This window comes from Gopherus evgoodei, chromosome 17 (genome assembly GCF_007399415.2).
Source record: "Gopherus evgoodei ecotype Sinaloan lineage chromosome 17, rGopEvg1_v1.p, whole genome shotgun sequence".
Taxonomy (NCBI): domain Eukaryota; kingdom Metazoa; phylum Chordata; order Testudines; family Testudinidae; genus Gopherus; species Gopherus evgoodei.
In genome coordinates, this window is record NC_044338.1 from 580,923 (window position 1) to 596,560 (window position 15,638).

The 15,638-nt window shown below is 48.1% G+C and overlaps 1 protein-coding gene across 1 annotated transcript in view; it reads right to left on the reverse strand.

The window, feature by feature from the left end:
• Positions 1 to 15,638, reverse strand: part of PRPF8 (pre-mRNA processing factor 8) — a 31,231-nt gene that overhangs the window by 8,168 nt on the left and 7,425 nt on the right. The window contains exons 9-31 of the mRNA XM_030537158.1: positions 15,440 to 15,630; positions 14,942 to 15,061; positions 14,667 to 14,856; positions 14,219 to 14,338; positions 13,725 to 13,859; positions 13,483 to 13,612; positions 12,842 to 13,038; positions 12,544 to 12,750; positions 12,284 to 12,447; positions 11,769 to 11,895; positions 11,403 to 11,595; positions 10,809 to 10,996; positions 10,288 to 10,526; positions 8,182 to 8,328; positions 6,766 to 6,976; positions 5,841 to 5,957; positions 5,510 to 5,757; positions 5,089 to 5,268; positions 3,622 to 3,757; positions 2,839 to 3,008; positions 1,182 to 1,311; positions 786 to 932; positions 254 to 414 (exon numbers count right to left, since the gene is read on the reverse strand). Coding sequence (XP_030393018.1) covers positions 254 to 414; positions 786 to 932; positions 1,182 to 1,311; positions 2,839 to 3,008; positions 3,622 to 3,757; positions 5,089 to 5,268; positions 5,510 to 5,757; positions 5,841 to 5,957; positions 6,766 to 6,976; positions 8,182 to 8,328; positions 10,288 to 10,526; positions 10,809 to 10,996; positions 11,403 to 11,595; positions 11,769 to 11,895; positions 12,284 to 12,447; positions 12,544 to 12,750; positions 12,842 to 13,038; positions 13,483 to 13,612; positions 13,725 to 13,859; positions 14,219 to 14,338; positions 14,667 to 14,856; positions 14,942 to 15,061; positions 15,440 to 15,630 — 3,848 coding nt within the window. The remainder of the gene's footprint in view (positions 1 to 253; positions 415 to 785; positions 933 to 1,181; positions 1,312 to 2,838; positions 3,009 to 3,621; positions 3,758 to 5,088; positions 5,269 to 5,509; positions 5,758 to 5,840; positions 5,958 to 6,765; positions 6,977 to 8,181; positions 8,329 to 10,287; positions 10,527 to 10,808; positions 10,997 to 11,402; positions 11,596 to 11,768; positions 11,896 to 12,283; positions 12,448 to 12,543; positions 12,751 to 12,841; positions 13,039 to 13,482; positions 13,613 to 13,724; positions 13,860 to 14,218; positions 14,339 to 14,666; positions 14,857 to 14,941; positions 15,062 to 15,439; positions 15,631 to 15,638) is intronic.

Sequence of the window (15,638 nt, forward strand, 5' to 3'; positions counted from 1 at the left end):
GACAGCAGCAGAAGTGGCACACAAGATGCTTCTGGCCATGCCCTCTCTAGAAAAGTCAATGCAGATGCAGAGGAGGAAGAACATTGAATGGTTCTGGACCAGGGCCACAACTGTTGCCAACTCACGGCTGGTGGGCAGGCCTCTGTCCTACTAGGAACCCAAAGAGACCCTTGAATGCTTGAGGAACACGGGCTCCATGCTCATTGGCTCTGCACCCCACAAAAACAGGGAGGAGAGACTGGACAGCACTTACTTGGAGTCTGCAAGCAGCGAAGGCCGTGACACATTCCATTTATAGGAGGCAAAGAGGAGGATATCTGCACAGGAGGAGTTCATCTTATAGGACTTCCTGGGGTGAATGGTCTCCTTCTGCACAGTCTCAATCTCTAGAGCATCCAGCTCTTGATCGAATACCTGGGGTGACAGCAATCTGAATGAGGCAGAGAGCAGTGCACAGGAGGGCGGGAAGAACCCCCACCCCAGCAATAGCAGCAAGCACAGCACCAGTGAAAACCAGCTGTGTCCTCTTGCCATCTCCTTCTGCATGAGGTCACTGGAGGAGGTACAGCCCTGTTGTAACTCCCATAGCAGAATAGATGCTAAATGATGGGATTTCCCTGGGCAATCTCCACTGCAGGTGGGAGGCTGTTGTAGGTTAACCCCCTTTTTCCCCCAAAATTGGAAAGTGGCTTTCTGGGGGCACTGCTGTAACAAAAGGCCTCCTTCAAGCACAGCAGAAACAGAATTACACACATCTGCACCCCCTTCCTCAATGCCCCACTCACTTGACACAAATCCATTACAATGCTCTCGTGAATCTTTTGCCACAAGTGGGCTCGGAAGATCTGAATGAGGGAAATTTTCAATGTGGGGATCTTGCCATGCATGAAGATACCTGTCAAATCCAGTTGCACCTGAAACCCGACATACACCTGACAAGAGAACAGCAACCATGAGAACATGTCACTTCACAACCAGCCTCAGGCCTGGGTGAGCCCAAGATCAGAGGATGAAGCCAACTGCTGCACTATGGAGACAGGTATTTTTACCAGTATTAGAATATGAATGTTACCCTTTAGAACGTGCTTTGAAGGACAGTGAGAATTAAAGAACTTGCCTCAAACAACTCATCTAATTGTATTCTATAGAAATACAAGTCCACGAAGGAGGACTTTACTTACATTGGCTCTGTTAATTGTAGGAGACCACCAGAGGGTGAACCGTCTGTTGGGGATCTGGTTCAAACCTGATCTTTGGGCATTTGTCAACTTCTTCCACTTCATTGACTCCTCAAAGCCACTGGCCTTCTCCCTGAAAGGAACAGATGCAAATCAGCTCTGTAAGAAAGCTATCCCTTCCCTGGGAAGGGAGAGTGGCTTACTCACAGCAAAGACCATACATAGCACAGAGCTGGAAAATGTATGGCTGGAAAGGGCCTTGAGAAGTGCATCAGCACAGGGGGCTGGACTAGGTGGTCCTTTCAAGGCTCCTCCCAGTCTTGCATTTCTAAGATTTTATAATCTTGTCCATCCCCCTGCCCTGAGTCAACAGTGTAACACAGCTGTAAAAAAGTAAATATAAAATTCTGGGATGCATTAGCACTCTACTCCATGCTGATTAGGCCTCAACTGAGTACTGTGTCCACTTCTGGGCACCACAGAAGAGCAACAAAAATGATTAAAGGTCTAGAAAACACAACCTATGGGGGAAGATTGGAAAAACTGGGTTTGTTTAATCTGGAGAAGAGAAGACTTTGGGGGGGGACGGGGACAGGAGAATAGTTTTCAAGTACATAAAAGGTTATTACAAGGAGAAGAGAGAAAAATTCTTCTCCTTAACCTCTGAGGATAGGAGAAGCAGCAATGGTCTTAAACTGCAACAAGGGCAGTTCAGGTTGGACATTAGGAAAAAACTTCCCAACTGTCATGGTAGCAAAGCACTGGAATAAACTGCCCAGGGAAGTTGTGAAATCTCCATCTCTGGTGATTTAAGAGCAGGTTAGACAAACATCTATCAAGGATGGTCTAGATAATACTTAGTCCTGCCATGAGTTTAGGAGACTGGACTCTATGACCTCTCGGGGTCCCTTCTAGTCCTACGAGTCTAGAAGGCAGGATCAAGAGTACCTAGACCATCCCTGACAGGTTCTTAAAATCCTCCCATATGGGCATTCCACAATGTCCCTTGAGAATCTATTCTAGTACTTAACTATCCTTAAGAATTAGAAAGTTTTCCTAATCTCCCTTGCTGCAGAATAAGCAGATTACTTCTCATCCTACCTTTAATGGACACAACCCTTAAAACATTCAAAGATTTGGCAGGTCCCTACCTCATATTTTCTCCAACCTAAACATCCTGTCCCCACTCCATCCTTTTTTAAACTCCCCCTTGCCCCATGAGGTTTAGAAAACCCGACTTATTTTTGTTGCTTTCCTGTGGACTCTCCCCAATTTGTCCACATTGCCCAAAACCGGACAGAATACTCCAACCAGAGGCCTCACCAATACAAATAGAGCGGGACAATTGCCTCCCGAGTCTTAAATAAAAAAGACTCCTGTTAATACACCCCAGAATACTAGCTTTTTTTTTTTTTTGACTGCACTATGTTGTCTCCATTTGCGATTCACTATAACCCCAGATCCTGTTGAGCAGTACTATTGCCTAGACAGTTATTTCCCAATTTGTATTTGATTTTTCCTCCTTAAGTGCAGTACTTCGCATTTGTCTTTGCTATGCTATAAAAAGAGACTGTGTTGGGGGACAGGAGTAGCATTAGCACTACACAGGAGAGAAGTTTTCTGCAGAAAGTCTTCAGTGACTAACAGGGTCTTTCCTCACCAGAAGAGACCCTCCCAGGTTGGGAAGTAGGTTCCCTTGAATAGGGTGTGCTCCAGGATCCCCTCCACTCCACCCAGTGCTTGGATCATATCTGTGCGGTAGTTGTTCAAGTTCCAGAGCTTCCCATCATGGCGCTGATGTGTCCACCAAAACGGGTTCTGTTTCAGAACCTGTATACAACAAAAGAAGGATGTCAGTGCAAAGAGGCTCTGCACCCCGCCCAGCTATTTAACCTTGCAGCACCCACACTGGAGATCTCACTAGAGCTAGGAACCAAGATGCCGGTGTTAATGAGTAAATTAGATGCCCCACTGGTGGAAAAAGAAGGGCTGACCCAGAATGTGAATTCACAATCGACAAGTCAGCCTGGATTCAAAAAGATGTTTAATGGCTTTCTACTGGTCGGTATTTTAAAAGCGATAAACAGGGAGAATTTACATTAGGAAGCCAATATTTTGCAAAGAATGCCACTGAGTCCACATGCCGATTCTTAACATCTGGTCACTCAGCACCACACAGAGCTGTGTTCCGTATGCCCCTGCATACTCCCAGCAAGGAGAGTGCTGTTAAAGGACGGGGCAGGTTATGTTTCCTGACTTTTTTCATAAAGAACTTTAGCAGTCCCAGCTTACAGGTCTAGTTCCTTCCTAAAGCAGAGAGACCAGGAAACTACACCGGCTATAGTGCAAAGGGGAGAGGAGAAATAGGCTTCTCGACCAGGGCCGGCAGGTGCCTGCCACCCAGTAAGTTTTGGAGCTTCCAAGGGCAACTCCCTGTTGGTACCTGGTACTGTTTGAAGTCTGTCCTGACCCTCCAGCCTTTATCATAAGCAAGGGTATGCCGGTCTTTCTGGAAGAGGGTATTAATGCGAGGAATCCCTCTGTCCCATGAGTCCTCTAGATCCTCCAGAGTCAGACGTCTTGAGAGAGAGAGAGAGAGAGAGAGAGAGAGAGAGAGAGAGAGAGAGATTTCAAAAAAATGGATTTAAGCCCAAAGACTCCAGCCAAATAAGGTCCTAGCTTCAGGAGATCTTAGCAAGGGAGAAGTTTCTGCTACGTAAAGCATCTGCAGGTTCATAAAGTATCTGCTGTAGGCTACTATGATCAATAAAATTTGGACTTCAAAAAGCTGCCCCAACATTTGTACCAGTGATCCATCCTTGTGCTGTCGCTCCATGATGAAAAGAGATGACACTCGCTAGCATCAGTCCTTTCACCAGAGCCTCACGTCCCAGTGTTTCTCAAATGTGGCCACTAGGGCCTTCTCTTGCAGTCACAGCCAGCTGAACTGTGATTTGGGAGGGGCACAGCACAGGAACGGGGGCGCACAAAGCTGTGGCCCCTCTCCCAGGGATGCCAGCAGCGGTGGGTCCCTGCCCCCCTCCAGAGAGAGGGACTCTGTAGGTGCAGGCAGCTGGCGAATTCCCCACTCTTCCAGGGGTAAGGGAGGCTGGCTTCGGCCATAGGGCTTTGTCCATGCAGCGGCAGGCTCTGGTTCCAGACTCACCAACCTCAACCATCGTCCCTGAGCTCTGCTGCATCCCTGCCCACCTCCCCATTCAGGGCTTAAATTTGCCCTGGGGCTTATCGGGGCAGATTAAGTCTGCTGTGAAAATTATTAACAAACATACAAATATCACTTTCCACAGTAGAAGACTTATCAGCTACCAAGTTTAAGAAGGAAAAAAAAAAAAGCTCAACCAAAAAAGCGGAAAAAAAAACAAACCAAAAAGACAAGACCATGCAAAGCGCCTCATTTGTGTTTCTATTCTGTTTAGGGCCAGTAAAGAATAGAGACAACTGTAAGTTTTTTATTACCAAGCCTGAAAAAACCCTACATAAATAAATTACAATGACTTTGATATGTATATGTACATATTTTTTTCCCCCGAAACTAAGTATTTTAGGAAAAATTGTCAGCGTGGCCATCAGTAAGAGTTGGTGGCCAAATTCTGAGGCCACTAAAAAATTTGTTGTGAGAATCCCTGCTCTAGACTATCTTTCTGCTAGGAGGCGTCATCCATGTTCCAGTTACCTTGCAGAGGCTGGCCCCACAGTCTCCGGGAGATGGAACGTGCCATTACAGAAACCCAGGGGTGCTTGGCCCTTAAGAAGCCTGGGCTCAGCAGGGCCTTTACGCTTGTAGCTAAGCAGAGTTTTGAAGGAAAGCAGGGTCTCCAGGATTCTGCTTACACATCATTCCATACTTTGCCCCACAACTAACCCATCTGAGTGCAGAGTGGAAACACACCTGTTCTGGGCAATAGCCTCCTGCCTCTTGAGGGCGTATTCTGCCCACACTCTCTGCGAGTCAATGAACTCACTCTCCCATGGCTGGATGTAGCGGTACAGATTTGGGATCAGCTGGTCTTCCTCATGGCTCATCCCTGAGCGGAAGTGAGTGATGCCAACATCTGTCTGCTTGGACCATCTGTAGCAAAGAGGCAGAGGCAACAAGTGAGGGAGGGTGGTAGATTGGTCATGGCTAAGTACACCAAGCTCCTGATGAAGATGACAGACCCCTATAACAGGGCACAAAGGTTAAGGTACAGGGCAGAAGGTCCCAGTAATACCCTACAAATCCTGCCAGAGCCCCCAAACACTAGTGGCATTCTTGGAATAATTATTTCCCTTCCCATTCTCAGAATCTTGCACAGAGCAGTGTGACTCACCTCAGGTCAGACTGGGGGATAAGAACATGGCCCATGGACAGCATGCCCAACCCCCCCAGCTCTTTGGGAGTGTAGAATACCACGGGCGGGAAGCGGCTTGGCATCTTGGAGTTCAAGCCGATTTTGATTCGGGTCTGAATCTTGTTCTCACACTTCACCAGCAGGTCAAGCAGCTCCTGCGTGTTCACAACAGCCTCCCGGAAATATGTCATCAGGCCAATCAGGGCTGTGTTCCATTTGTTCACAATCTAGAGACAAAAGCAAAGGGTCATCATCTCAGCAACTCCAGCCAGTGCCTAAGGATAGCCATGAAAGACACCCTCCTTGTTACCTTTGTGAAGGTTGTGGAGCCGGAGGCCATGAGTATCTGCCTCACTCGGTTGTGAAACCTCTGCATAGACTCATCATCCACACGCAGAAAGCACTGAGCTGTGCGCTCCTTGGTCACCTGCAACAGCAGCACATGGACAATCAATTCAACTTAACTGGGAGTCCCCTATCCAACAAACAGAATGAGGTGATTTTCCCCCCTCTTACACCATCACTGAAAGGTACCACAAACACTCGCTCTCTCCAGAAAGTGCAGGGGAGTGGCGGTGAGAACTTTAGGAGACTTCTCTGCACTCATACTGCAGTTAAGAAGTTACCTTTCATGGCACCAGCACAGCTTCTCTACTCTTCAGTTTTCTAGTTCGCACCAAGATCCATTAACAGACCCTTGATCTCTTCTGACAAGAGCTAACCCAGTCAGCCACTTGGCTCTAGCATATGCGCTAAACACAATTAATCATAGCAGCCGATGCTCTAGGCCAGAAGTGCAGAACCGACAGCCTGGCAGAGAATTTCATAAGGTCTGCTTCAACACAGTATACTAATGGCCGAATCATTACTGTCTCATCATGTTTACATTATTTTAACTTACACACTTGTGTAAACAGACAGGTTGTTTTTACGTACAGCATTATCTAAATACATACAAAACAAGCTGAAGTTAAAATAGCAACCAATACAGATTACTTTAAAATCTTATTAAAACATGCAGAATCTGTTTGACCCACACAAAGTTTATTTGGCCCTCCTGAGTAATAAGGTTGGGTACCACTGCTGGCTACCTCTGTTACCATCTCCAAGGGCAGCATGAGCCCAGCAAATCAGTTCTCCTCAACCCACATTAATGCAGGGCATGACCACCATCCACTCTGAGCCCTGCTCTGGGATAGATTGCTGTTCCCAAGGCTGCCAGCCACTTTCCCTACCTCATTCTGCAGGTTCCACACACCATCCTTGTGGGTGAACTCCTCATAGCTGGTGCGGCACTTGGGTAGGATGCGGCACTCAAAGCCACACATGTTGAACAGCAGGTTGGGATTGTCCTTGCTATAAACAGATACAAAGCTGTTCTCCCACTGCACTGTGGTGACTGAGCGAGGCAGGCGGTTCTTAATGTCCCAGAATACAGCACGGCCACTGAAAGGCAAAGAACATAGTATGAGCCCTGGCTGACAAGGCATCCAATTAGTGGGGTGAAACAGAGACATGGGTTAGTTCCTCAATCTCCCCCTCCCCCGCAGCACAGTATGAACACAGCCCATCCCACATCCAGCACCCCATTAACAGGGATTACAGCATGAAGCTCTGACAGATCCAACACCATCTTTCCCTGATGGAGGGGATGATGCAACACTAGATAGGGTTTGTCAATAACCTAATCCCAGATTTGGACCTTAGCGTCCAAAATATGGGGGTTAGCATGAAAACCTCCAAGCTTAGTTACCAGCTTGGACCTGGTACTGCTGCCACCACCCAAAAAATGAGTGTTTTGGGGCACTCTGGTCCCCCCAAAAACCTTCCCTGGGGACCCCAAGACCCAAATCCCTTGAGTCTCACAACAAAGGGAAATAAACCTTCCCCCCCCCCCCGGTGTTCCTGGAGAGCTACACAGAAGCAACCTCCGTGAATCTAAACAGAGGGATTCCACCCTCCCCATTCCCAGCCTGGAGAACAGAATTACCGAGAGTCATCCTCTCTTCCCCCCTCACCCAGAGTGAATGCAAAGTCAGGCTAGTACATCTAACACACACAGGTTTTCCCCTGACTTCTTCCTCCCACCAATTCCCTGGTGAGCTGCAGACCCAATTCCCTGGAGTTCCTCACTAAAGAAAAACTCCAACAGGTCTTAAAAGAAAGCTTTATATAAAAAAGAAAGAAAAATACATACAAATGGTCTCTCTGTATTAAGGTGACAAACACAGGGTCAATTGTTTAAAAGAAATATGAACAAACAGCCTTATTCAAAAGAATACAATTTAAAGCACTTCAGCAACTATAGACATGTAAATACAAAACCAAAAACCAACTTTGTACTCACAACTTGGAAACAGAAGATTAGAAAGCAGGAAATAGAAAAATCCTTCTCTAGCTGAGAGAGATTCAGGCAGAAGACAAACAACTCAGACACAAACTTCCCTCCACCCAGAGTTGAAAAAAATCCTGTTTCCTGATTGGTCCTCTGGTCAGGTGCTTCAGGTTACTTTTTTTTTTTTCAGGTGAAAGAGACATTAACCCTTAGCTATCTGTTTATGACAGGGTTATCCTACAGTTGTCAGATTTCTATGGCAAAACTGCCCATGCACCCAAATCCTCCTTGATGCTCCACATGTCAAATGACTTACAGATTCACATCGTGTTTCATGAGCCGCATCCGGGCATCTCGGGGCCAGCATTTCTTGTTGTTGTAGCCCACAATGTTCTCATTGTTGGGATCTGGATGCTCTGTCAGGTAGCGCTGTATCAAGTCCCTTGCCTCATCTGCTGTAAACCTGGAAATTCATATTAAGGGAAGAGTGGGTTACAGGACTGAATTCACAGGGCAATCCCCATTCAGCCTGGGCAGGAAAGGAGAACCCCTGAAAAAAGATACAGAAATTGCATTACCACAGACCAGGGGTAGGCAACCTGCGGCACGTGAGCTGATTTTCAGTGGCACTCTCACTGCCCGGGTCCTGGCCACTGGTCTGGGGGGCTCTGCATTTTAATTTAATTTTAAATGAAGCTTCTTAAACATTTTAAAAACTTTATTTACCTTACATACAATAGTTTATAGTTATAGTTATATATTACAGACTTATAGAAAGAGACTTTCTAAAAATGTTAAAATGCATTACTGGCACGCAAAACCTTAGGGCTTGTCTACATCACAAAGTTGCAGCGCTGGTGAGGGGGTTACAGCGCTGCAACTTAGGTGGTGTACACATCTGCAGGGCATCACCAGCGCTGCAACTCCCTGTTTGCAGCGCTGGCCGTACTCCCGTTTTGTCTCGGGTGTAGAGGATCCAGTGCTGGTAATCAAGTGTAGACACTTACCAGCGCTTTTCTTGACCTCCGTGGAATAAGCAGGTATCCCAGCATACCTGAGGAAGCCTCTGGTAATCAAGCAGGTCTCCTTCCCCGCGGTTTGCTCTCGCGTTCCCCGAACCCCCGTGCAAGCAGGTCTCCTTCCCCGCGGTTTGCTCTCGCGTTCCCCGAACCCCCGTGCAAGCAGGTCTCCTTCCCCGCGGTTTGCTCTCGCGTTCCCCGAACCCCCGTGCAAGCAGGTCTCCTTCCCCGCGGTTTGCTCTCGCGTTCCCCGAACCCCCGAGCAAGCAGGTCTCCTTCCCTGCGGTTTGCAGGGGGGTTCGGGGAACGCGAGAGCAAACCGCGGCGAAGCTGGTCTCCTTCCCCGGTTTGCTCTCGCGTCCCCCAAACCCCCGTGCAAGCAGGTCTCCTTCCCTGTGGTTTGCTCTCGCGTTCCCCGAATCCCTGCGGTTTGCTCTCGCGTTCCCCGAATCCTGGAGCAAGCAGGTCTCCTTCCCTGCGGTTTACAGGGGGGTTCGGGGAACGCGAGAGCAAACCGCGGCGAAGCTGGTCTCCTTCCCCGGTTTGCTCTCGCGTTCCCCGAACTCCCCTTGAAGCCGCCCAACAGCGCTGCAGTGTGGCCACATCTAACACCACTTGCAGCGCTGGCTGTTGTAAGTGTGGCCACTCTGCAGCGCTGGCCCTATACAGCTGTACTAATACAGCTGTAACAACCAGCGCTGCAAAATTGTAGATGTAGACATACCCTTAGAGTGAATAAGTGAAGACTCGGCACAGCACTTCTGAAAGGTTGCCAACCCCTGCCATAGACAGTACATGTCATGTTCTTTCATGCATGTTTCTGTGACTAGAAATCCAGAGGTCAGTGCCTGCTCACTGAAAATCAGAAAGGCTACACCCAGCGCACGCTAAGCCAATTTTTTAAAAAATGTGGTTCCTTGCAGAGCTATGGACCTGCCATGCCTGAGCTTTGAGAAGACAGTTCACTTACTGCAGCTCAAGAACATGAACTCAAATGAGTCCAAAATCAGCTTTACCAAACAGGCTGAGAAAGAGAAAGAGGAATCTCAGCCAAAAGGGTCATTTCTCAAGGTGTATAAGCTCCTTTTAAGAGCTTAAAATGGAAGTAGCCCTGACATGTGACATGATTGCTACTGCACTGCACCGATGGAGCAGGATAAAAGCTTCCCTTGTCTCAATACAGCTGGCTAGCCCACAGGGCAGTATTCCAAGAGGCAGAACATACCACTGCACCAGCCACTTCAGTCCGTCTGCTGGAATGGAGCACTGATATTCCTATGTTTGGCCTAGAGAAGAACCAGAGCCATTGCCCTGTGGATCAGTACCATCTCAGCTGTACCTTCTCTGCTGGCACACGAGAGCAGCAGGCAGAGAAGGGAAGGCACCCAGGCAGTGTCTCCTACCTGAAGAAGATGTGAATGCGGTCAATGTATCTGCAGAAGAGGCGGATGGGATGAGCCACCTCAGTGGCAATATCTTGGAAGCTAAGGAAGTCATTTGGCATCTGTGGTGGGCCGGCCATCTCGCTGGCTCGGTGAAGGCCCAGCACCAACAGGTCCATCACCAGCCCATAATACTGAACAATGAAGGAAGCAAACTGCAACCCCCGAATAATCCCGTAGGAGTTAGTGTGGTTCATGTCCTGAGGAAACAGAAGAGAGTTGTGAGACTGAGTCAGCTATGTCCCCACAGACCTTTCAGCAGGGCTCTCACTCATCTGATGCAATTACGTTAATGGCAGTTCAAGGGCTACTCCAACAGTCACTCTTGAGCAGAACTCTGGTAGTGCTCTTAGCTCCCCAATCCTTCAGCCTGCTCCACTGTCACCCTGGCAAAGTCATGACTTCCCCAAGGAGATGTGTAGACAAGGGACAAATCTATAGCCCTCCCGCTCCTTACCCATTTCCCACAGGCTAATCGTTACCTTGTAATTGATCACCACGTTGTTCTTAGCTGTCATGTAGTCAGCAATGTTATGATCAACGATAAGACGCAAGAGCCTGTTGAGCAGCGTCAAGTCAATTTTCTCATACATCTTCTCAAATCGGGACTCCAGCATCACATTACATTCACCCTCACATGTTTCCCAGACATCCTGGAGATTGTTAATGCCTGAGGCAACACAAAAAAGCCAGTTTCACCATCAGCAATGATGCTGCTCCCTCACTCCATTAGCACCATCTTAGGCAGGGACAGAACATTTTCAAGCTCTCCACTGTCACTCCCTTTAGTCGGCCTAGTCTTTTATTGAAGAACCCTAGAGAAAAATGGGGACTAGGGAGGAATACAGCAATCTTCAGAGAGGGTGCCCTCACTGTGTATAAAGGTGTTTTTAAATTTACTGAAATACGTTTCTGGCAGAATATAGAGCTACTGTGCTGAAAGCAAGCTACACACTACTAAAAGGACAGACAAACATTTAAACTACTTCCAAGGGGACACTCTAGGAATAGTCAGCTGACCCCCACCTCCACCCCAAAGAATCCTACCTACATGCAAGACAGATGCCTACACTGACCTTGGCACCATTTGTACACCAGCAGTGGAGGCGGTTCAGTGTCCGCAGGTTTGATCCAAGGAGGGAAGAGTCTTCGCTTGTCAGCCTCATACCACAAGTACTGATCCAGATAGGCATCTGTAATCTTCTCTAGGGGTTCAACATCGTAAACAGGAACCAAGTGACTGTAGAGGTCCATGAACTCAATACCAACCTAATCAAGAGGAGACACCAAGCTGGCTCACACTTCGGACAGGCAAAGTAAGGGGTTGATCCAACAAGATTCCAGGTGCGAATTAAATCTCTGCATGAAGAGAGGTAACTCAATCCTAGCACTCTAAAGATACTGCTAGTGGTCTATACTCTGGCTCTAGCCAAGACATTTACCTCTTTAAAGGCTCTCTGAGTCAGAAGGTGTCGTTTGATTCTGGACAGAGCTTCATGGGGATTATCATACGCCTGCTCAATAAGACCCAACTCCTCTCTCTGCGACTGATTCAGACGGGATTTCACACTGAAAACAAAGAATTGCTCCTATGTCCAAATGTTGATAGACAGAATGACAACTACTCCACGACCCTCAAGGGAAGATTCCCCACAACCAGACTGGACTATAAGGCACCCTCTGATTACAACTCCTCCCATACGCCCATGTTGCACACAACTCCTACGAGATGGCCAGAACCCGTTCCCACCCATGAGGAGAACCTGTATGAAAACTCAATAAGCCACACTAAAAAGCCTCAATAATACGGTATATGCTGGAGCCTTGATTAGTCTATCAAGAGAACCTACTAGCATGTTCAAGCTCAGATATAAATGGATAACCAACAGCTTCAAGGGCATTACCCAATGCAGCTATCAGGCCTTCGGAAGCCAGCAACACCCTTTCCTCTCCTTACCTGTAGGCTTCCTTCAGCCTTTCCAAGGCCAATATGAGTAGCTTGGTGTCATGCTTGTAGGACAGCGGAGGGAAGGGGATGGGTGAGAACCTCCTGCTTTCCAGCCAGTGCACAGTGGTGGTATACACTGCGACAGCCTCCTCTGCAGTGATGTAGGGGCCATCCTGTAAACAAACCGCAGCAGCTCTGTAAGCAGCCATCAAACCCCACTAGAGAAAGTCCCAAGCTCTGGCCACCCCTAGCCAGCATCCTAGCCCCACCTTCAAGTAATTATGCTGCCTCTCCTGCTCAGCTTTCAGGTAAAGCCTGGTCAGCCGACCTAGGTTCTTCTTGCACACAGTCTTGTCCACAGTGGCACCCCGACGGATCCGCTCTCTGTTGTAGTGAGCTGTGTTAGTCCACCAGTCAGCTTTTGCTTTCACATATCTCAGGATCATGTTTTCAATAGGAGTTGGCAGCCCAGGAACCTGGGGAGGAGCGGCAGAGTTAGGGAAACAGGAGTTCTCCCCATGACTGACTGAAATTAAGCTGAAGAGAGAAGCTATGTGAGGTACTTGCCTTCCAGGGGATGTTGGCTTTCCAGCACCTCCAGGCCTCACTCAAGTGCTGCAGGATGGTCCTAGCTTTGTTCTGCTTGATCCCCTCCGGCATCATGTCTAGAATATCATGCATAACTGCAGCTCTCAGCTCCAGGTCAAAGTGAGATTCCACACGCTGCTTTGTTACAGTCTTTGCAACGCCCTTTGAGTGTCGGCCTGGAAGACAAAAAATTCTTCAGGAACCTGGAGACCAACTGAGCAGTGTCACTTGGCCTCCCATTGTGAGAGCCACATGCAAAAAAGTGCTACAGAAACTCTGTTGCACAGGACAGCTGGAGTTCAAGCAAGTGGAATAGAAATGAACTGCACAAACAGCAGAAGTGAAACACCCACAAGACCCCAGGCCACTGTGTTGAGGGGAGGACAGTTAATAGGCTATGGGCTTCACAGAGAACTCTATTAAACATCAGTTCCACTGGGAGTCTATATGAGCTCCTGGGAAACTGACATTCTCTGAAAAATTAGTGAATTGCTCTCACACCCAGGTTCCGTGTTAAGTGCTTTTCTTGGACAAGGAGGCTGGAATTAGAGCCGACAAGGAAACAGCATTTACCTTCACCAAAGCACCCCCTCCATCTCACTTTCACTTATTGCACATACCTTCGAACTGCCTGGCCAGCAGGTTGCCCAGCCACCGCTCTAACAGTGGGGTAATGCCTCTCATGAAGAACAGCCATACCCTCCAGCCTGGAGCCCAGAAGCCACAGCCGGGCCCCTTCCCCACAGGCCCCTGAAGAAGAAAGGCACAATAACTGCATGTTACTTAGTGACATTCCAGGAGGCCTCCCTTCTCACACAGCAGCATTGGGGCAGTCACTAATGCATGGGGAAGCAATACTCACAGTGTTAAATCTGTAGTAGATGAGATGCTTCAGGTCCTTGCACATACGAATCTGCCTCATCAGTTTGTACTTGTACCTGTACATTCCAGTCAGCTGTCCCACATGGGCAAAGATGTACTGCAAGCCATCTGCCAACTGAAACAGTGCGCACGATTAGGAGATGGCAATGCACAAGACCCAGAGGCACTCTCTGGAAGCCATGCTCTTTACTCCTGGCAGTGTAAAGAGTGCACTGTGCTGAGCAGAACTCCTGTGGGTCGCTCAGCCCTCACCACATGTAAATAAATCAGGAATTGAAAAAGTGTGATTAAATTGCCTCCGTCTGAGCTATTCCTTAACTGAGCTTCAGTCCACTCCCAAGCCTCTCTCGTAGTGCTCCAATTGCTTCTCCAGGGTAGTACATGAGTCAATGGTTCCACTTCCACAATCCATAAAAGTTAGCCACCTGTTCCCCTCACCCAGCCCCTGACCACTTATTACCAAATTAGGCTCACCTGAAATGCATCCACATTTCCCAGTCTGTACTGGACATGGCTATCCACCACCAGTTTGGTCAAACGCAGAACCTCTCGGCACAGATGGAAAGCATTACCAAAACGAGACTTTTTTCTTTCCTGGGAAGGGAGTGATGAGGGTACAGGGATTAGAAGACATATTGTTATGTAGTGACCAGGCAGCTTACAGTCACTCAGAGAGTTTGCAAAGTGAATAGCTCAGGGACAGCAACAATGGCCCTTATATAGCATTTTACCTCAAGGCACTAAACGAATAAGCAACTTCAAGTAAACTTAACAGGTTTGCTATCTCATGCTGCGCAAAGACCACTAAAGTTGTTGCTACACTAGCCATCCAAGACCTTTACCATAGAGATTCCTGCAGCACCAGACAGATTGACTTGGGACTGGAGAACATCACTCCAGAGGGGAGGACATGAACTAGTACCTTGGTGGTGAGGGTCTTGACTGGTTTGAGATTGAAATTGTAGTCCAGATGGAGGTAGTTGAGGTTCTTCCTATGAATTAGCAAGTTCAGCATATTGTAACCCTGGCGGCACACTTGCAGGCCAACCTCCACCCAGTCCAGCTTTGTTGACTGGAAGAACTTTGTTGCCTTGAAGGAGCGGAATAGGTACCTGGAGATGGGGAGAGAACAATGGAATCGGCTGCACCCCAAGACAAACCAGAGACATGCTCTCAAGGAAACAGGGCATCATTTACCTCTTCTTCTGAGCCTTGGGAGGTCTGTGCTTGAGTGCATTTAGAACATAGTACTTCAGCAGCTTCTGGTAGGAGACCCTCACTTTCACTGGCTGCCCTGCTGGGCAGTGCTCTCGATACCTGAGGACAAAGACCACAAACCTCAGAGCTCCAAGGAACACTCATTCTCATTCCCCAGATTGCAAGTGATGTCCTTCAGAGACAGCTAGCCAATAGAAAGCTTTGCAAGGTCTCCAGCAGCACCGTTACCACCTGCGGCTTTTTCTGCATCACCTTCAACATACAGAAATAGGCTGGATAGGAAACTGTGCTATTCAGAGCGTCTCTACACAAACTTTCATGCTTAGGAGAGCAGCATGGCCCCAGTACCTTGGAATCCAACCAAGTCAGATTCATCAAGGAGCTGGAAACTGCACTGGTTCCACTATTGTGCAGCACAGATATCTCCCTTAATGCCGCAGGCACTAAACTACCAATGCCTCCAATAAAGTATGTTACCAGTTCTTGACCAATGGGATGTCTAGAGCTCTACGTGTCCTGCCAGATCGTAAGTTAAAGGGTCGAGGGGCCCAGAGCAGTGCAATGCCATTGGCTGTGTTGTCCGTGTACAGCGGCGTGTCCTTCAGGAAAGGCTCCACAAATTCTGGTAACTCAAACTCTTCATCATCATCAGGCAAGGGTTCCTGACTCTAGAGAG